Here is a 22,038-nt window from a genome sequence, read left to right as displayed (position 1 = left end):
AGCCGAAGAACCACGGAATCAAGAGTATTTCACATCTCAATGGGCCAAGAACGGTTGGCTCAAGAAAAGAAGTTTAGTTCATTTTATGGTCGCTAGATAGTAGAACTTTCCAGTGTAAGTTTCGATGGCTCAATAGAGATCAGCTGATTGGCAAGTACTGGTAGCCACAGATGCAGCGACAAGCACCCAGTTACTTCCAATCCACTTAAGTTAAAAAAAAAAAGTAGTCTAAAAAACAACCAATTATTCAGTTTTTCTTCTTTTCCGAATTTCCGATCATGACTCTGTGATAAAATGGATGGATACTTTTCAATGAATACCGGCCTTAAAATTAAGGAATCTACTTCCTACAACCATCAAACAACAACAAAACCAGCATGCATTTTTCAAATGAGGTATTATCCAAAAGTTTACAGCTCAAAATTAATAATACAGAACCATTGGATTGCGAAAATGATGACAACTTTCCAACAAATACAACCAGTTTACGTGAGTCGATTATTTGTCAAAAATCTTTTCAAAATGAGATTAATGATTTTGTGGGATTCAAACAGATGAATATACCATTGATTGATACCAGAACAACCACAACAACTTCAGAGAAATCATTACGATATTATTTTCCAAGTACAGATGAAAATCATATTAATTATCGACTTAAAGAGAGTACTTCGTTAACTAATATTGTGGAAAGTACTTTAAAGTAAGTCAAAACACAATTGTGCATTTATTTTGTACTTACTATTTGTATTTTTAAACACTTATTTTTCTTGATTTTAGTTCTGATTCTAAACATTCAGTTGACATAATTTTGGAACAAGTGAAAAAATTGTCTACAGTACAAAAATTACTTCTTTATTTAAAATTGCCTTCAGGAAAAGAGGTGCCAAATCCTCTGAAGCAGTAAGTTTTCATATTTAAATGTCGCAATACAAATCCCTACTTTTTTTATTGTAGATGTTTTAGAAATAGTACGTGAGTTGATCCCTGAATTTTCTTTCTTTTGTCTTCGAACTCAAATAGGGAATCATTTAACTCAAGTTAACCGGTGAGTTTATTTCATTTGCCAGGAGATACTTTCCTCTCTTTAAATTTTAATGCTTCCTTTTGAAAGATTGCACTTTCTGTTGTACCTTCTTTTTTCAAAGTAGCAATTGTCTTTTTTATAAATCTTAAAGAGATCTCTGAAAATATAGAGGTTATTTTTGTTGCACCTTAATTCAGAAAACTAGTTTTGTTCAGGGATTAAATAATATTTACTGCTTTATGGATGTTTTCTGATTTTCCATTAATTCTTGAAACAATATTTGTAAGGAAGTTTAGGATTATTAAGTTTTACAGGTAAATAAATCAGTGTACGTAAAGTACAGATTTTCTGATTTAAGTTCACTGTTTTATTTATTAAATTAGTTATTAGGATTTAGAGTTTTAACAGTACTCATTGTTGAAGAAAGTAATTCTATTACAACAGAAAATGTTTTTTCAATTCTTTGCTTTACCATCTTTGAAATTATTTTTCTGGGACATTGTATATTCTGTTAGACTCTTTTAATTTAACAGAGGAATACAACTATTTGAATGTACTTTAACTCTGACTGAATATTGTACTATTGAGAAAAATTGCTGGCACGTTGAAATTGGCACAATAGGTTTATCATTAAGTATATATAATCTTTTCTAGAATCGAGGCCTTCACAACAAAGTAGAATGCCCATTTAAACCACACAAATGGACTCCTTGAGCAAAAACTTAGACCGCTCCCTATTTAGGCTCCGATTTGCCGATGAGGCAAATGTTAGGAATTGTTTGTAACTATAAAGCACGAATCTTTTAAGGAAACGGGACAGAGTTAAGCTCCCTTGCCACACTTTCTTTTCAGCGGTTACCACAGTTAGCTCTATTCCATGAAGATGCTTTCTCAAAATATTGATTACATTTTTAACAGATACTTTTAAAATTCACTTCATGACCGCATATCTCTGTTTTTGGCATTGTATTTCCATTGATAGTTTCCATCGATTAGTTTCCCTTTGGTGAAAGAGAATTAGCGACTGTTAGAGTGATCTTGGCAAGCCATAGGTTTCTCAGAATTGTAAGTAGAACATCACTTATGCTGCTACTTCAACATTCTCATAACTAAAGACACTGCAAACATTAATTCCAAACTACATTACAAACATTAATAGGTTTATTGATCAAAGTTAAGGACGATCTTTCAATCAGTTCCAGAATGGCTTCAAAAATTGGATAATATGAAAGAAAAGGTTGCTTAGAGAGTGATGTGATACAAATATTATCAATTCATTTCTGAAGATAATTTAGTATTTCCGAAGTGAAGGTGGCAATCTGATTATTTTGAACAATTTAGAGTTGATTACAAATTAGGCTATTAGATTGATCACTAGTAATGCTGGAACCAATTTTGGGAAGACTTGCTCTGTGGTTCTAATTTTAGGTAATTTTATAGTAGCTCATTGTTGGATCTGGGTACAAAACCCTACATTCCGAAGATTGTCCCATTATGGTGAAATATATATTTGTTTAAACGCGATTAGCTGCCAACAAGTTTAGATTAACTATTAAACTATCCGGCTATCTTCGGTGTTTTATTTGTTGTTCAGAAAAGTTCAAGAATGTAGCATATTTTTCTGTTGAGTAGTTCTCTCCATAGCTCTTCGAGAAGCAAATCTTTTTTCCATCCTGTAGGTACGAATAAAGAATCAGTAAAATTACGGCTTAATGGCCAAAATACCACTGATATACATACAACTTAAGGAAGATTAACTTAACTTTGAGAGCAGTTTATACATTGTTAGATACAGTAAATGAAAAGATTGTACTCCTATATTGTGTATATTTCAATCTCACAAGAAATATGATTGAATAAAATTTGTAAAAAACATTTGAATTTTGTTTTGAAGGAAAACGTTTGATATGGCAATCTTGAACCTTTAAAGACTTCGGCAATGCAATGTACTCATAGCGCTTTAGTGATGTCCGTTAAACAAGGCATCTAGCGTCACCCCTGGGATTCTTTTAATGCTCCTTGGTCAGAGCAGCGATTAGATGGAATATTTGCCCCGGAGAGTAAGTTCCCACAATAGTTAACCCATAGCCATCAGTGATTCTGAAGGCCTCGTCGTTTCCTGGAGATTTTTGTTGTTGTTATTGTTATTCTATCACAAATCTCTCTGGTGGTAACATTTCTTCAGTTTCTTCTCCAAAGTCTCCTAATTCGTCCATTTGAGTTAAATATATAACCTTTAAATAAAAGATGTTTATCTTTCGTAACCTGACTGAATCCTGGTATTCCTGACCAGTTTTTTACTTTTCAATTGTCACTGGTTTATTTATCAGACTTGACGTCAGGAAGTGTGGTGAGAGAGGAAAACATTGTTGGAATTAAATTCTCTTTACCAAACTGTTTAATCACCTTTCATGATATATCGAATTTTGTCTTTCTGACGACCAATAATATTTTATACTTTTCCCTTGTGTATCTATTTTAAGTTGTAATTGTGCTGTATTATATTGATTCTAACCATTTTTTTTTTTCTTTCTGTACATCCAGGCCAACAAATCCACTGGGAAGTCGACCAGAAATCAGTCAAACAATAGCTTGGATAAAAACACATTTGAGACCCGAAAAGGAAACTTCATTGCCAAAACAAGATGTATATAATGAATATCAGTATGTATAGTTAGTTAGTAGAGAATTTTAAATTGTATTATTATTTTTTTTTCTCTCAAAAAATAATTATTTTTTACCCATTCCCCAACAGAGAATACTGCAGTATCAACCAGTTGAAACCACTTTCAACAGCAGACTTTGGTAAGGTAATGAAACAAGTATATCCAAACATACGTCCCAGGCGTTTAGGAACTAGAGGAAATTCACGTTATTGTTATGCCGGTATGGCGAATAGACAACCTCAACTACCAGTTCCAGTTCTTCCACAAATCAATGTCAGTATTTCTTTGTCATTGCATAAATTTATTTAAGTAATTCTTAATTTGACTGATTTTTTTAGTTAATTAGTTTGAAGCAGTAACTAATTGCAGATTACGATTCAAGCAATGCGAAAACAAAAGTCTTTAGGCTTAAATATAGTACTTGATGGGACAAATTTAAAATTTAGTGAAAACATTATAATAATTACAGCAATTCATTGAAAAATAAGAAGCTGGACGCCGGTTTTTAGGGAAATAATTTCCTTAAAAATGGTTAGTTACTCAGCTTCTCGTTATCCCAATTATTGGGCAGAATATCTAGACTCCTAAATTATCGTTTCAAACGATGCTGTTTTAATTCATCCAACAATGTACGAGATAGCTTCCAGATATCCCCGGCTACTTTTAGGAGACTATTTTCTCTTAAGGCCTTATCATCATTCCGCTAGCTTTCATTTTCCGTTATTTTCTGTTGGAAATATGTATGGATTCTGTGCTCTATGTTATCCTACGATCATTCTTGCGGTTTTTGTTATATAATATTTCATAATGTAAAGTACATTTAAAACTTGTGTTAAAGGCCGCACACAGCCTTTTGAAAGTTATGAAGGCCAGAATTTTTATATGGATATTCAAAACTGTTTGGAAACGATGTATTCATAAGAAGGCATTTGGAAGAACAGTTATACGATTTTATTATCTAGAATAAACGGTACCATGTACGCTGATCTCTTGGAAATGTCTCAGAACTTTCTGATTACTATCTGTACTAGGATAAAGCTCGGCTGCTTTAAGTGTAGCACTCGTATTTGCAAGCAAATGGAGTAAAATTCGCACTAAACAGTCTTAAAAATAGTAAGTAATTTGAGAGATGAATAATGCATCTCCTTCTCACATTTTGTGATAATGTAAAAAAAATTAAAGTGGCACGGAATAATTAATGGTGTTCAGGGATCTGATACCCTGATGCACCGTATTTTATCATTTTGTATTCTTTGTTTTGTTGTTGTTTTTTTTTTTTGTATTTTCTTCACTAATTTCTATTTTAATAGGGCAAAGACAACATCGAAGAAAGTCCTGTATGTAAGTGGGCATCTAATATACTAGGAGCTTCTTTCCAGTCAATATCACAGCTGGAAAAACATATAATTGAAAATAAACTTATTTCAGAAGATAGCAGTACTAATGGTAAGTATTTTCTTATTTATATAAACAAAAAAAGATTTGTTTAATGTTTAAGTAGGTGTTAATTAATGTTTCAAATTTTCTTATTTATATAAACAAAAAAAGATTTGTTTAATGTTTAAGTAGGTGTTAATTAATGTTTCAAATGCAGGCCGTTGATTACCGTTTCAACTCCCAAATGTTGAATCCATCGAAACAACTATTCCTTTAATTTTTTTTAAAAAAAAACGAGTTTATACTTCAGTTACAGCTCTGGAAAACTTATTAGATTTTCTCTTATAAAAAGAGTATCTTTAGAACAGAACTGCGATGCAGAGTCGAGAGTAGTTGGCAAGTAGTGTCCATTCTCTTAGGGATCTGTTGAGGTGTAAGTTCAAGTTACACTAATCTACTTTTTCTTTGCTTCTTCCGTATTATATGATGATGACGGGTATTTTATCTAACAATGTAAACTGTGGAGCATAAGTGCATAAGATAAGTTTTGTTTCGGCAACTTCCGTAATGCGTAATCATCTTTACGTATTGGAACGCGCTAAATCTCTTTCTTGTGGATAGGAAGTTACATAGTTAAGATCAAATATCCTAGGAAGGAATAAGCTTTGAAGTTGGCTGCTGTATGGTGAAAAGCCAATGCCAGAAAAAAAAATTCTTTCTTTTCACGCATAAGCTTAGATTATGTACTCTATTTTTTTGTTTGTTTGTTTGTTTCTTCTTTATTCTTAAGGAACATCAAATGAATAAAATCGTTTGGAAAATGTATGTACGATTACAGGTAATGTATCTAAAACACAGTGTCAAAAATGTATGGAAATGGTTTTGGAGCATTTGACAGTAGCTAAAGGTTCTTCTGGTATTGCGGAATTAGCATACCGTTTGGCTGGCCTACTTAACTTGAGGATTAATTATCTACTCTGCTGTGTTGTCAACTGAGTACTTAGACTCAAGCCTTGCACTCCATTAAGTAATCAAATTGATCCGAAGGTGGTATTTACGCCAGGAAAACGACTTTATTCTGGACATAAAGGACTAGGGCATAAAGAAAAGGCAATGCCCAGGCGTAGGAAAAAAAAAACAGTAAAGATTTCCATATCGTATCAGTTAAGATCAACCGTTAATATGACAAGGAACTTCTGTTGTGGAAAAGAGGTCTAAATATAGTATTAATTGTACTAAAATAATCTAATTATAATTTTGAATATTAAGAAAATCATAACAGTAAATAAGTGAGAGCTAATAATAGTTTAGTATTTATTTTAATCCATATTATTATTTTGTTTTTTAGATAGTTCTTTTATCCAGAGTTGCAAGATATCTAAGCAGACTGAATCAAGAAAGTCTTTGGACGCAGATAAGCGAAAAGTTGAGGTAAATTTTGTTTCTTTACTTAATTAAAAATGCAGTGTTATTCCGTTATAAGTGAAAACATTCCTTAAATTCAATTTCGATGTAAAAAGAAGCATCTTTTTTATTTGTTTGAAAAATTGATCACTTTAACTAATGTACTTTTAAATGCTTTTTTAAGGCCTCCGTTAGAGATTTTTCCAAGACTCGTTCATATTTGAATTCGTATAATTTCTCTTGCTTTTGAATACATTCACAGCTTTTTCTGGCAATGATGTTACCATTAAAGTGCGTTAACATCTTTGCTATTGGAAATACCTCGGCACCTGACTCCTCCATATGTAACCTTTTAAACAGTGATCTTTATTCGTTACAGTTAGTTCTGCCAGATTTACCTTCCCCATATGTTTCAGTTTTCATATTCTGAATACATGAAGATGTAGTGCAATTGCTTCTATCTTCTCCACAGAATTTGCAGGTGCTATCACGCCCCCAGGTCTATCTTCTTTAGGTGCCCTTCTGAGTCAACAAAAGATGCTCCTTCACAAAACTCCGGTCAGCATGCAAAGCTTATTTTTACTCACGTCTCCAGAGATATATTTGCCAAGACATGCATTCGTTTAATCTCGAGTGGTTGGTCTGCAGATCACAGTTTTGCAGACTTCCTCTTCCATTCAAAGTTCCTCCTGGAATAAGTAATCTGTTGCTTATCCCTTAGTCTTTTAATTTGGGATTGGCCGTCGTGTCTTTTCAGGGCATTGATCACCCCATTTCGTTCCATGCTAGTGCGCTGCGGGCGGAAGTCTATTCTTAATTTAGTGCAAGGTTGTTCATTAAATATTCCTTCTGAAATTTTCCATACTGTTTTTCTTCTTATAGGAAGACAGTAATTCAACAACACAAACTCCACCCGAACGCTGCAAAGGAAAAAAAGTTAGAAAAGGAAGTGCAGGATCTGCTACGAAAAAAAGTCCACTAGAAGAGAGTAGTAATTCATCAGAGGCTAAAAAACCTCGTGTACCGTCTAGTCCTAACGTAACGACGTCGAAATTGAAAATTACCGATCTCCCACCCATACCACCACTTAAAAGATTAAAATCCGTTCAGTTGAAATCAACAACTGGAGGACATGAAACGGAATTTCTCGAGAATGGCAACAGTTTAGAACAGGAAGAAGAATTGTTGAAATATTTCCAGCGTCCATCGTCTGATGATGAGCCTAAAGTATCCCAGTTGAGAATGTTGTTAGAGCGTAGTAAAACTGATGATAAAACCGCCCGAAGGAGAGTATCATTTGAAGTTGTTCCAGAATCCCCAAATTCACAAAAGAAATTCAGTTTTGTACCAATATCACCAATCTCGAATTCACCATTTATCTCGCCGAAGAATATCAGTTCACCGCAAAGAGTATTGCTCAGATCTAGTTCTGTGAATTCCTCTTGCAGTAAAAACACCACCAGCGTAAAGAAAGAGATCCCACTATTGCAGAATATGATGCAAAGTAAATTTGAAAATAGTGGGCCAAGTGAAACTTGTAGATCACAGAGTGTACCGACGGCCGCACAATTTCCACAGATAACGCCTGTACCAAGTGAGCCGACGGATTTCGATATAAATACAGACACGGATTCTTCCAATTTATTAGTTATGGATGATTCGTCATCCTCTTTAATGATAGATTCAACTATAAATAATGATAATTTGAATCAAATTTTAAATATTATAAATGAAATAGATATATCAAAATTGTCTAGATCGTATCCAAATACACCTACATACACGCATGATCCAATTGTTGGAGGCTTGTCAACGGATCCTTGTAAAGCAATACCGGATACACTTACTTTAGATATTCAACAGAGGGACGATGATGTACATGTTAATTTGTTTGATGATTGTTCAGGTTTAAATCTATATTGTGAAGGTGATGCTTTAAACAATCTTGCTAGGGAAGTTGGTAGACTTGATGCGGATGTACTCTAAAATTCCTGCAATAATAATACCAGCCTAGAGTTTATAACTAACTACCTGTCACGCTTTAATGGGGTGTTACAATAATTTATGATTCTGAACTGGAATAAGATTTCCAGATTAATTGAAATGGTTGTTTTCTTATTTCTTGACTGGAGAGTGGAATAGTTTTTAGAAAGTTGTTTTAAAACAACATTTGCAGATTTCTTTATTTGGTATTGTCCATCATTGAAAAAGAATACAGCTGCTAATATTGTAATACAAACGTTTTTCGTATGCGCTTGTTCATTCTGATTTAAAATAATAATTTAAGCAGAAAGCAAAATATAGCGGACATTTACTTCCTGCTTCGTTTTTTAAAGTACAAAATATTATCTTGAGTACGGTAGGCCTAATGTAAACGAAGATGAAAAAAAAGTAATTGATTTAGTCGGATCTTTCTAATACTTGTTTGTCATGTTCACAAAGTTGATGGTGTATTTTTAACAAGTTTTTGATTATCGTCTTTTAGAGATGTAAATATTGCTGCGATATGAGAGATGTTCTTCAACTGATTGAAAGAAGTTCAATGCCATCAATTTCTTTTTGTTCTTTAGCGTGACGGAAGGAAGGTCGAGCGTTATCTTGGTTGACTATAGCTGGATTATGAAGGGCCAGGTTAGAGTACCATTCCGTCTAATTGTTGGCAGAAGAGTTTTTGAAGTCAAAAGAAACGCCAGTCGGGTACCGAATTCGTGGTAAACGATTCCTTTCTTAGAGTTGGAAAACGCACAGTATCTTTTTCCTCAAATTGCCCTCGAACTCTTCTTTATCGAGCAATTTTTCGTCGCTAATCGAATCATTCTGAACACCTTGTTAATCTTCTCATTGTGGGTACATCTGTCTGTTGAATCTAATTAGTGCTCTCATTAAGAACAAAAATAAATACAACAATTGGGCATTCCATTGGACAAACCTTGCCCAAACCAAACCGACATCCCACATCCACAGAAGAATCCTTCTACAGAAGATCTACACCAGGTGTTTTTAATCTTCTTTCTACAGAGATCTGTGTTGTTTTTTTTTTTTTTTTTTCTTGTTTGTCGTTTTTTGAAACACTGAATGGCCTAAAAAATTTAAAAAAATATATATAATAAAAAAGAAAAAGGTCAAATAATTGCTGTTGAATCTGGTTTGTGATATCCTTGGACGAGCCCTCCACAAATTTATTCTCGAATATTATTTTATTAATTTTTTATTTTTTATTGATAACTAAACTTGAGCGACTTTTAAAATATTCATAACGTTTTATGATTCTATTGTTAGTTTATTGGGAATCGATCAACATTGCTATTTTAATATTACTATTATCATAGAATTTTAATTTTATTAGGATTTTACAATTATTATATTATATGTTACAAAAAAAAAAATAATAATAATAATAATACGAGGATAGTTTTTTAAAATTTATTTAGTGATAAAAGTGTTTTAGTTGATTTTATTTTTAGAACAGTTGTTTATATTATCATTTTTTAAATAATATTAATAATTTATGGCGACATCAAGCAATTATAAAAAGAAAAATGATTCTCCTAAATCGTTACTTAAATATTTCTTCTAATTATTTTAAATTGTAAACCATGAGTTTCTAAAGACGGTTTTTATACTGAGGCAACTTGTAAGTTTTTGTGATTGTTTGTGCTTTTAGATTCGTCTAAGGGGGAAGGCCCCTGTTTCTCAAACTCTGCAGCTAAAAGATGTATATATTGTGGTGAACCATGTTTATGTCTTTAATTGGAAAAAAGAAAAAGCCTAGGTTTTTTTTTTTTTCAAGGACGAGGGTTTTCCCACCATTTTGCGTTTTATCTCCCCTCTGATCACGCTAAGCGCCAATATCATGAACATATCGTGAACTAGCGTTTGCAATACAGAAATGATTTTTTTTTCTACCCTTGTCGTGCCCTTTAAAAACACATTAAGCTAGATTGAGTCGAAAGTACCTCAGCTGCAATCGGCTAGATCTTGTGTAAAGGTGTGCTAATTGTCTTGGACTCGCTGTGGATTGTAGCATTGAACTGTTATTTGGCCCTAATTACTACTGTTTTAGTCCTTAACTTGCACTAAATTGTAGGTGATGGATGGATTCGCTAGCAGGCCACATGTAGTGGATCCCCAATGCCCAACGTCCATCTTAAGATGCTCTCTATCCCACAACCTGCACGACGTAGCTTTTTCATGACTCTACCACAGTCTCGAAGAGAAACTAGGGGCCAGAAGGCAAGTACTTTCTTCTGCTGCTACCTTCAGTTCCTGGTAATGCTAAAGTTTCTTGTCACATTGGAATCACATCACCATTCTTATACTCTGAGCTAAGGCGCCACGGTAGCCGAGCGGTTAAGAGGCGAGACCTGCAAAGCTAATATGCATTGTGGTACTGGCTTCGATTCCCGGTCATAGGCTTTGGATTTTATTTAATGGTTAATAAAAGAAATTTACAGTAAAGTACGTATGTTTGCTAGTCGCCTCCGTCCACGTCGCCTAATTGGTAGATGGACGTAAAGCCCGCCTGAAGAAATAGGCAATTTACTTTACTTTACTTAATATGAGTAAAATTAATTGAAGGAGTTCGTGACCTGGCAATTTCTCCTTTTGGTAACATCTTATCTACGCGGTTAAAAGGCGGGCACGCAAAGCTAATATGTATTGTGATGCTGGGTCAGACCTTGGATTTTATTTAATGATCAATAAAAAAAAAATTTATAGTAAAGTATGTTTCCTATCCGCCTCCGTCCAAGTCACCTAAAAACGGAAATCCCTAAAAAAATAACGGCATTACTTTACTTTTCCTGTAACATGCTGATCTAAACTAGTGTTTGTTACAGTTGAACGCACAAACTAAAAAAAAAGGTTGTCTCAGCATAAATCGAATTTAGTTGTGATTTGATTAATTCGATATTTCAAGAAATAGTTAATTTGTTTTTTTTGTTCCAATTATTATTTCACTTTTTTAATCATTTGATTTAGAAAAATGATGAGAACTTCTGCTCCTGAATGGAAGGGGAAATAGAATTCTTAATTTTTAAGAAATCAATGCGTAAAAAGCTTTTCGTAAAGTCCCCAGCTTTTTATTTTGTTTAATTTTTCAATTTTGGTTCTACTTAGTTAGTTTAACATAATTTTAAAAAGTAAAGAATATAATATACTCTGGTAATTTTGTGACAAAAACTTGAAAGAAATTTCGGAGAAAAAAGGAAATACATTTCTGCCTGTGATATAATAAAATGCGCGGTTATAAAAATTAAAATATATTATAAAAATAAAAACTTAAAATTTGTCTAAAAAAAAAAAATTATAACATTCACGGTCCCCCCCATCAATAAAAAATGAAATTTTCTGTCCGATTCTAGGATTGCTTTATTTTTGAAAATTATTCTGAAAATAGGAAATAAAACGAAAAAAGAAAAAGTAATTGCCAAATTTATAAAAATGATTTTATTCCAATTAACTGACAGGTTTGAAATTGACAGGTTTTATTTTATTGCAATTTAGTTACCTAGGTTACGAAAAAACAAAACAAATGGTTTTGAATTGTTTCCTCTGAAAAAGTTAGATACAATTTTAAATTTTCTTAAGACTGACGCTACTTTTCTACCTGTAATTCTTTTTTTATTTTATTTTATTTTTTATGCGAATGATTTTTTTTATTTTTTTTTCAATTTAAAGTAGATTGTAATTTGTAAAAAACTTACCTTTTGCTCTGTTTAATTAGAAAAGTAAAAGATATGTAAGCACATTAAGGCGGAAAAACAGATAATTTTGTTTTGAAATTATGAAAATTCCCTGCATGCAGAGTTTGTTTTTTTTTTTTACATTTTTCCCTTATTTTAAGAGAAAATCCTCTGCTATGCTTCCTGTAGTTTTCCCAGTTTACAAAGAGTGTGATTTTTTTTATTAAAAATCAAATTCATTGAGACCAATAAAAGATCTATGACCTCTCGTAAGTGTCTTGGACGTTTTTGCATTGAAATTAGTCCATAAATGTTTACAATATGTTCAAGTATGAAATGGTTGTGTGTGTGATGATAAATTAGTTTTTGCTTTGCCTACTTAATCCATCGGATCACTATTGATAAAAATGTCTCTGCAATGAGAAAAGAAGATGTCAGTATTAAAAGTTGTTTGTATTGTTAGACTGGGGGGGGGTCACTCATGGGGACGTCAAGATTCCTGAAGAAATGGGGCTAATTACTCGTAATATCATTCAATAGTAATACTTCTTCTAGCCTCTCTTGTTTTGGACCGTTAGAACGTAAAGCCTTCCTTAAAACTTCTTACTTTTCAAGGGCAATCATAAAGCCTGTTCCAAACATATTTTAATTTCCCCCATTTCTTCACAAATTTTAGACCATATATCTAAAATTTCTTTCCTTAAAGTCGGCGCCAAGGGTAGCCGAGCGGTTAGATTAAACTAGGGCGGCCTCAAGGCCTACGCCACTGCGACCCTCACTTTAGAGCTCACCTTCCAGACCTGTCCTTTTAATCAAGACTCTTGATGCTGGAGAGCGACTCTTGGGGTAAAGCTCCTCAGGCCTTGGTTTTTCCCTCCCCGAGAAGTAACATCCTTAGCCCATACAAGCCCCTCGCACTGACACAACACGTGCAGTGCCTTTTTCCTCCTCTTCCTGACAGAACCTGCAAAGGCTATCCATCTGCCAGGCCCATTGCGATGCATGTGTTTACTAAGCCTTGACGGATTAATTCTGCAGTCAGCCTCGGCGAATAACCTTTAATGAACTCCTTCGCCTGTCTCTGCCCCGTAGTGGCAGTCGAGCGGTTAGAGGCGAGACCTGCAAAGCAAATATGCATTGTTGGTACTGGGTTCGATTCCTAGTCTTTAGGCCTTGGATTTTTATTTAATGTCTTAATATGAGAAATTTACAGTAAAGTACGTTTGCTAGTCGCCTTCGACCACCGACACCTAATTCGTAGTTGGGACGTTAATCCCCGCCTGAAAAAATAGGCGATTACTTTACTTTTTTCTTTAAAGTCGGAGAAACGTTTCATTCTAACATCAACCAATAGAGAATGATCGTCTTGTAGGACAACAATTATTTTAAAAGAAAGATTTTTGTATTGTAGGACTTTCAAGAACTTTAAAAATTACCTTCCACGATTCTAGCTAGTATATCTGCAATCAAATTATTTACATTTTTTCTCGTAAATAAACCTTCTAAATTTTCTATATTTGCATGGATAATAAGAAAATATATGTATTAATTATAAGAGAAAGGTGTTCTATGTGCATTTTTTTTTGGTGTGTCGCCTTAATGTGGATTATTAAAGTGTATTTTATTTTTAATAACTTTTACTTTTCAGCAATTATGGACGTGATTATGTGCTGAATTACTGCATAGAATTTTCTTTAAATAGTTGTTGCCAAATTCTTGCAAAATTCATTTCATTTATCATTCTCTTGGAGTAAGAAAAGAAAAAGAACTTGTTCTTCTTGACTTATTTTTAATTTTTTTAAAATTAAAATTGTGATATTTGAAAAATATATATATATATATCTTTAAAATTGTATATATATATATATTTTTTGAGATAATAATTGCTTTCACTTACTAAACTAGTAAGAGCTGGTATTTACGTTTTTAATATATTTTTTTTTTTTTTAGTAATATAAACTGATAGAGTACAACAAAATAATTTGAGATATGACTTGTTTTAATAAAATTTGGGTGCAAATGAGAAAATATTCATTCTTCCTTTTGTTTAATATTATAAGTTGATCGTGCCCGATCGTGGTTCCCCTTCTTTTAATCGATATTCCTTATCAATTTAAAAACAAAAAAAAATATTTTGTAAAATAAAGTGAACTTTTTCAGAAATGAAAAAGTTACAGTTGTTTTTTTTTTTTAAAAAAATTAAAATAATTTTTGTTTTGTTTTTGCTCACTGCAATCACATTCATATCAGAAAAGATGTGATATTTATTAATATAAAAACAAATAATACATACTCTTCAAAAGATTAATTTTGTATAAACCGAAATTTTGTTAACCTCTATTAAGGATAAAGAATGAGGACAAATGCATTAAACTTAAAAAAGTTTTTCAAATTTCACATTTCTTACAGATTTTCTCCAAAATTCGTAAACAAAACATAAAAAATATTCTTTGATAGCCATTTTTATGGTATTTAAGCAAAATGAAAAGTTAGGTTAGTTATCTGTGTAAGTATAATTGAAAGAACAAAAATTGAAAAAGGGCACCAAATAGTGATTAGCATTTATTTAAAAAATATATTAATAAATAAATTAAAAATAGTTGTATTTCATATACAAAATTTAATGGCTGTAAACAATTTTACAAATTCTAGAGAGCACCATTAAAAGAAATGCATTTTTTAATTTTTTTAGTTTTAAGAAATTTTTAGATCAAATTTATTAAAAATAATCTTTGTTAATTGAATAGAAATTATTCAAAGTAAAAAAACATTCCCATTTACTTAAAAGAGAGAAACTTAGATATCATTATAATTTCTATAGCTATTTGTAATCATCTTTGATGAGCATCAGATTGTAAGTTTTGAAACTTTTAGTTTCTCCGTTTCCATTGTGAATTAATTGAATCTTCTTAAAATCAAGAAAAGAAAAAGTTATTCTGTATAATAAATAAATTAGTGTTTTTTCATCTAATTAAAAACAAATAATAAAAAGAACTACACATAAAAACACGAATTATTTATTTTTTGCAATAATCATGAAAGTGTAAAAAAAAAACAATACAAATTCGATATTGTATAAATGTAAATTGCTTGAATATTACAGAAATCGATTTTGTCTTTATCAATATATTATGTCAAAAAGTTTTGTTTGGTTAATTTTATGTTTTTGCTTTTCCTGTATACTCAGCTGATGTTTTTTGGGGAATATTGTATTTTTTTATCTTTTGTTTTTAATTTATAGTCAGATTTTTTATAATAATTATTTTTTAAGAAAAGTTATTAAATAATTTTGGGCTTAATTTCTAAGTTTGGTTGACCTTTTTTTTTTTGTGAAAGTTTCTCTTCTAGTATCAAAATAATTATTAAGCTACACGTAGAATTTCTGCTTGTAAATATGGAGTAAGTTTTTGTTGAATCAATATTACTCGTGAGAATTTCGAGAATTTGTTGCAATCAAAATCAAAGACTGTGCAGAAAAGCAATCTGCTGTTTACCACTTGATTTGTTTTCTCTCTTGGGATTAAATGATATGGTGTACCCAATGGGGATGAGGCTAAGGTATCTCATCTTGTTATTGTTTAAGAATGGAGTGCTCGAAGGCGCGAGATCTAAGTCTGCGGTAGCATTCAACATTTTCAATTTATCAGAGCCCAGAAAATTAAAGATCATGACTTGCAATTCTTACTTGAAGTCCCTTGGTTCAGAGGTTGAAGCCAATTTCAACTGTAGACAACTAGCACCTCTCTACGACTTGCCACAAAAGATCTTGGAGGATCCTCTTTCAGAAGCTGCCTACCAGTTTGCATCGTAAGGTATCATTGAGCTCTAAATCTTAATTTTAAATAACTAGCCTTCCATTTATGCTCAGTCGGTGCTGCTTCTAATACTCAAAACCCTTAACTGCATCCTACTGAAGAAAAGAAGTACTTTGTTTCTCGCTGTATCGGATCTCTTTTATTCCTTTTCCGCTTCTCTCCAGAGCTTCCCCAACTACCCGATGGTTGAAGGTGCAGGATGGCAGAACGACTTGACAGTTAAGCGTATCCTGGCATACTTAAGAAAAATTTCTCACTTTCTTATGAGAACTTGTAACTACTCTCCACTGCTAAGGAAGGGTTTTTATATTTCCTATGCCAATGTTGATGTTCTCATCGTTTCCATGCAACTAAAACTATCTCTGCACCTTCCTTTTGATTTATACATCATAAAGTATTCAATTCAGAAGGGTTACTTTTACACAAAAAAAAAATGGCCTAACAAACTAGTATTTCACAAAAAGTTTACTTGATCTAAAATGAATTTAATTGTACGTAACTAATGTAACGAATTTATAATGCCGTTCATTTTTTAGCTATTGTAGGTAACTTTGCACTGTAAAATTATTATTTGTAAAGTAACTGCCGTTACACTTGTTTCACACAATTTTCAATAGGGAACAATAATTGATACAGAAACTTGTTTAATTTCTCTCATAAAAATAAATTATTGAAGTTTATATTAGATCAGGTCCTCTCTGTTCCGTAAAAAAATTATAATATTGATAGTTTGAAATATTAGAAACTTCCTCCGGCGATGGATTTTAGAGTTCCAGAGATTTAAGTTCATTTTGGCTATGTACAATATAGTTTTTTTTTTTTTTTGTCAATTAAACTGATTTTATTCGCTGATTTTCGACACTAAATTAACCACATTTTCATCAGTAATTTGATACGTTCAAATCCATGTTAAAATTGCTTCAAGAATGTCTTCGCTGGTTTGCAAAGATCAGTTGCAAATTTGTGGGCTTAGCTTTTATATTGATGTCTTCTACAATGAACTTGGTCACGCCTTTTATTTGCTGAAGGTCGTAGAAAGATATTGTGGCTTGTGGATATTGTTGTTGGCACTAAAGATGTAAAAGATTTCTAGATCTAACGGTTAACACTATGTAACAATCGAACTATGGTGGAATAAAATGATCTTTATCTAAAGTATCAAACAACATTTCCTTTAATGTTAGTACTGGTTATCTACAAAAAATATTTTTAAGAGACTGGGAGAAAATGCAATGTAGTTAGTATTTGGGGGAGTCGGAAACTTTAGATTTTTTGGTCTCCATTTTATAATGTATTGTATTTCCTTTCAAATTTCCAAACTCGATACGCATTGCAAATAATCCGTTGACCTTCCACTTCAACCAAAATCGCAAGTTTAAGTTGCCTTGCTTTTTAATGGTTCAACTTGGTTTTCTGTTTTCCTCATTTACAAATTTACGCCAGTTTTCCCCTGACGTCGTAAATATCAAACCCCCTGGCCAATATTGCCAATCCAGTTTTTCTGTTCCAGAACTCTTTTTGTTAATCTTTTTTTTATTGCCTCCCATTAAACTTAGCCTGATAGTGCCCCTCTTTTTTTTTTTCGTTATTGATATATTAAGTATAAAAAAATAAGCATATTTAAGTATAAACTTGAACCACAAGTTAATATTAAATAATGTACAAGTTTCTATAATGAATTATTGTTTTCTTATTTGAATGGTTATGTTATCACAATATGTTATAACTTAGACTAGGTAAAACACTTGTAAACTAGTAATACATACATTGACGTAAGAGCAAAAATAAGATTTTTCTTTTTGCTGACATTTCAATAGAATTTTTACTGCATCTAGATTGCCCACAGATTTGTTTAAATATCCAGGTAGTAAACAAGGCAGCTGTTTTTCAGTTTTTAAGAATCACTTTTTTTTTTTTTTGAAGGCTAACTAATTGATTTAAGTTTCTTTCCAATTCCTAATTTCTTATGTCCATTATATCGTCAACCATCGAAGCGGGACAATCAGTGCAGTTGGTTCCCCCTTTGCGGTTCAAAATATCTTTTCAGTTAGAAACTTTATAATTCCATTTAAAGAAAAATTAGGATTTAAGCTACAATTTTTACTGGTGATAGCAAAGTGCGATAAGGAGCAAAATTGATGAAAGTTGTCAGATAGTAAAGCTTGGAATATTAGAACAAAAATCATTGTGAATTCTGTCAAATGATTGTAATGAACCCTAATCCCTTCAGTAACGAATTGGTTTTTATTATTATATTTTTGAAATGTTCATTAAGAAATAAAAGTTTTTACAAAAATCTGGAAAATTACAGAAATTAATAATAATTTAAATATAGCTTTATTGATTTTTTTTTTTATTACTTCAGTCGATATTGTTTTGTAAAATAACTTCTTTTGCAAAGATTAGATAGTTTTAGCTTATTGCTTTGATCATCATAGTTTTGTTTTTTGTGCCAAAACAAAAAATGTCTACTTCCAAAAAAACACATACTTTCAATATGTAAATTTAGATATATCAATTGATTTCTTATGTCGGAAAAAAAGTGTGTTTTTTAATTATTTTCACTCAAAACCAAATACAAAAAAATTATTTTACTTCAACCGGTGTTTTCGTTTTTAAGAGAATTATTGTTTAATAAGAGACAATAAATTTTAGTAATTCTAAATTCTAATTTTATTTATTATGTTTCTTTTTTTTTTGAATATTAAAATTACATGTAAATGCAAAGAAAGAAGAAATTCTTTTGCAGTGGACCAAATATTTTTACAATTTAATAGAGTTTTTGAAATTTCTTAAACAAATAATTATCATGTAGTAATTAAAAAAAAAGAATTTTAAATATACAAATTAACAATATCTTTTAGAAGAAAACTTTTCTCAAATTTATTTTTAAAAATAAATAATTTTGTGATAAATTTTGTTTACATGTTTTAGTACCTGAAGAATCAAAAACTTGCAAATCTTTTCCGACATAGTATAGTGCATAATAAAGGATGTATTAATTTTTGGTCTGCATTTTTTTTTTTTTTTTTTTTTTGCTAACTTTCAAATTACAGTTGAATATCTACAAGATTAAAGTAATTAGAGAAATATAGCACTAAAGCATAATAAGTATATGTGTATTTTACTTAGCATATTGGGCGATTTGATGCAAAGTGTGATAAATATTTGTGAGTGAGTACGTTCCTCTATTACAGACAATTAGCCCACCGCCTGTCGCAATAAGAAAGCTTTTCTTTTTCATTTCTCTGAAAAAAAGTCTACTATCTGGTTTTCTGCAAGATGTCCAAAAAAAAAAGGGTAGCCATAAGTTAGAGATAACCAATACCTGGTCTCCAATGTTCCTTAGAAAAAACCCAGGAGATTAAGTATATTTACTCTCAGGTGTTACAAGCTTTTCTCTAAAGCTATCCAAAAAGGAAGTATCCTCTCTAGAAAAGCCTTAAAGAGAAGGATATTCTAAAGATGGTACCTCAAAGACAGGAAGGCTTTACATCCTTAGATTGGGCTGAGATAGTATTCACCCTCTAAATCCAATTAATTGCACCGTACCTACCCGCAAGCGCCAAGTGAGTGATGAGGTTCGTTCGTATTATTAGGTCGGATATCCACAAGGACGCTAATATTCTAAAAGGAGTGGCTAATCATTTTAAAAAACTTAAATTTAGAAATCAAAACTCGATGTACTTAAAAGTACTTATTAAAGGGTTATTTCTTAAGAGGTCACTAACCATTAAAAAAAAATCTACAAAAATTGCTGCGTTTTAGATAATGTTTGAATTCGGATTGGTTTACAACTTAAGTCACACTTTCTATCAAATCATAGTAGTTAATATAACATGCAATTGCTCTGATTTCTATGAACAAAGTAATAATAGTTTTTCGTTTTCTTATTTAACATGAAAGAAATTCCGGGGACCAAATATTGAAAAAGGGATTTTAAAAAAACGGGCAAATTTTAAAAGTTAAAAGAGAGAACAGAAAAAAAGAAGAAACAAATTCTAATAATTTTTATTTCATTTGATTCAATTCGAGAAAAAATTAATACAATTTTTGATTAACAATTATTTTTCTAATAAATTTTCAAAAAAAGAAATATTTGAAAATTATAGGAGGAGACACTAAAAAAAAAGAAGAAGTTCACTGGACGTATATTGTTATAAAATACATATGTTCGTATAAAATATGTGCTTTATATGTTAGGAAAGAATTTTATACATAATTATTTCAAATAAATGCAATTATCATATTTCAAAATGTCTATATTATAAAAAATATATGTAAATAATAACACTATAACATATGATAGAAGGATTGTAACGAATTAATGAAGGAAAAAAATGTCTTTGGTATTTTTTCAAACAAAACAAATTGTAGTTGTTTTACTGGTAAAATTTACAGACAAAATGGATAACTATGATAATTTTGGTATGATGGTGGTAAAATTGAGAAACTCTGGCCATTTATCTTTTTTTTTTTTAGTATGTAAGAAATTTGTAATAAGTGTTCTTAGCACAGAGATGTTAGCACGCTCCAAAAAAAAAGGAAAAAAAAAAGTTGTTTTTTGGACACGAATTTAACAATTTTAAACAAAATAATTATGTGTACTGATTATCTTACATGTTAACAAACAAATTGGAAAAAAATGATTTTAAAAAAATCAATAAAAATGTGTTTTTTATTAAGAGTTTTTGAGAATTTTTGAGTCCTAGAAATGATGAGTTTACCTAGTGAATTAAGAGGATCTCCCTACATTTCTAACTTTTCCTTTTCTTTCTTCTTTAAAGCATCAAAAAAACTCAGCTGATAAAGTATACAGCATTCATACATCCAGTAGAACTTTCTGCATACCTCTAACAATTCTTATGGCGGTTATATTGTATATATATTTTATTATTTTATAAGGCTTTCAGTAAAGATGTTTGCTTTCAAGCAAAGTGAGTTATTACTAATGAAGGACTTATGGCATAAAGACGGATGGTCAGGACACTGAGACTTTCAGATCTATTGTGGCCTCTCTTACTTTCAAGGCAAGTCCTCTTGTAACCCTTCTAGTTCCTGATATCCAAGAAGTTCTAGTAACTGAAGAGGGGTTCCAGGAAGGGTATTTCCTCTTCCAGCAAATTACCAGGAATCTTCCTTGAATAAACTACTTATTATCTACATTCATTAACTATCTATCCCTACATGTTTATTGTGTGAGTGTTAGGTGTCCATTGTAGCATTGTTAGGCTGTTATATCCTCAGGGAGGCCAAAATTCCTTCAGATGTGAAGAGTTCTAATGTGAGAAATTTCAATTTATGTATTGGCCAGTACTTTCGACATAATTGCTTGGAAGCAAACCTTCTACAAGACTGTTTCTGTATTAGAGATAGAATGTCAATTAAAACAGCTTCGTGAATTAAAATACTTATTAAAAAAAAAAAAAAAATCAGTGAAAATTCAGCACCTATTCTCAAGGCAAAAGATCTGATCAAGATTGTCTATTTCAGAGTATTGAGGAGTCTATTAAAGCTATTCTTATGGTCTCAGGAAACGCAGATGTTCATCTTCTGGGTTACTAAATGGTCACATCTTAAAAGAATCTTTGGCGATAGCTTTTAGATTTTAAATTTTCCAGTAGACCTGATTTAATCGATGTTTAGAACCTAAGTTCCACCTCAACATTTTCGCAAAAAATTATACTCATTACTTTTTTCTAATAGAAAGATGATAGGACAGCTTTTTTGGTTAGATGATGATGGTAGATTTTGTTTATATACTTAATGTCCGGAGAAGAATAGAGGCTTTTGGAACCTGGGAAAGGAGAAGTGAAATGCTCTGTTCCAAGTTTGTGCTCTTTATTGAGCTGAATAGAGTAGTGTCCTCGTCTGATTTCGCCCATCACAAGTTTCGTCATCAGGGCTTATTGCAGATGTGTATTTTTAGGGTAGTAGTTATAGGGTAGTCCTAAAAGTGATTGTAACATTTAAATCTTGAAAAGGAACAAACCAAACTTTTAAGATGTTTTTAATTCCTTATTGATTTATTTTATTATTTGTTTACATAATAATTTATGTAATCA

General features: G+C 31.5%; 1 protein-coding gene across 1 annotated transcript; it reads left to right on the top strand.

Moving 5' to 3' along the window:
• The first annotated feature begins 45 nt into the window (after positions 1–45).
• LOC141448108 (uncharacterized) lies at positions 46–20,658 on the top strand. Its single transcript, XM_074116184.1, has 7 exons — positions 46–703; positions 781–903; positions 3,572–3,691; positions 3,783–3,966; positions 5,004–5,139; positions 6,419–6,501; positions 7,357–20,658. Exons 1-7 carry the CDS (start codon positions 378–380, stop codon positions 8,458–8,460), a joined length of 2,076 nt encoding a protein of 691 aa, XP_073972285.1. The 5' UTR covers positions 46–377; the 3' UTR covers positions 8,461–20,658.
• Positions 20,659–22,038: the final 1,380 nt, after the last annotated feature.

Source organism: Rhodnius prolixus, unplaced genomic scaffold (assembly GCF_049639745.1).
Source record: "Rhodnius prolixus isolate KJV_2025 unplaced genomic scaffold, Rpr scaffold_13, whole genome shotgun sequence".
Classification (NCBI taxonomy): domain Eukaryota; kingdom Metazoa; phylum Arthropoda; class Insecta; order Hemiptera; family Reduviidae; genus Rhodnius; species Rhodnius prolixus.
The sequence above is the reverse complement of the archived record's forward strand: the minus strand, read 5'-3'. Positions and strand labels throughout refer to the sequence as shown.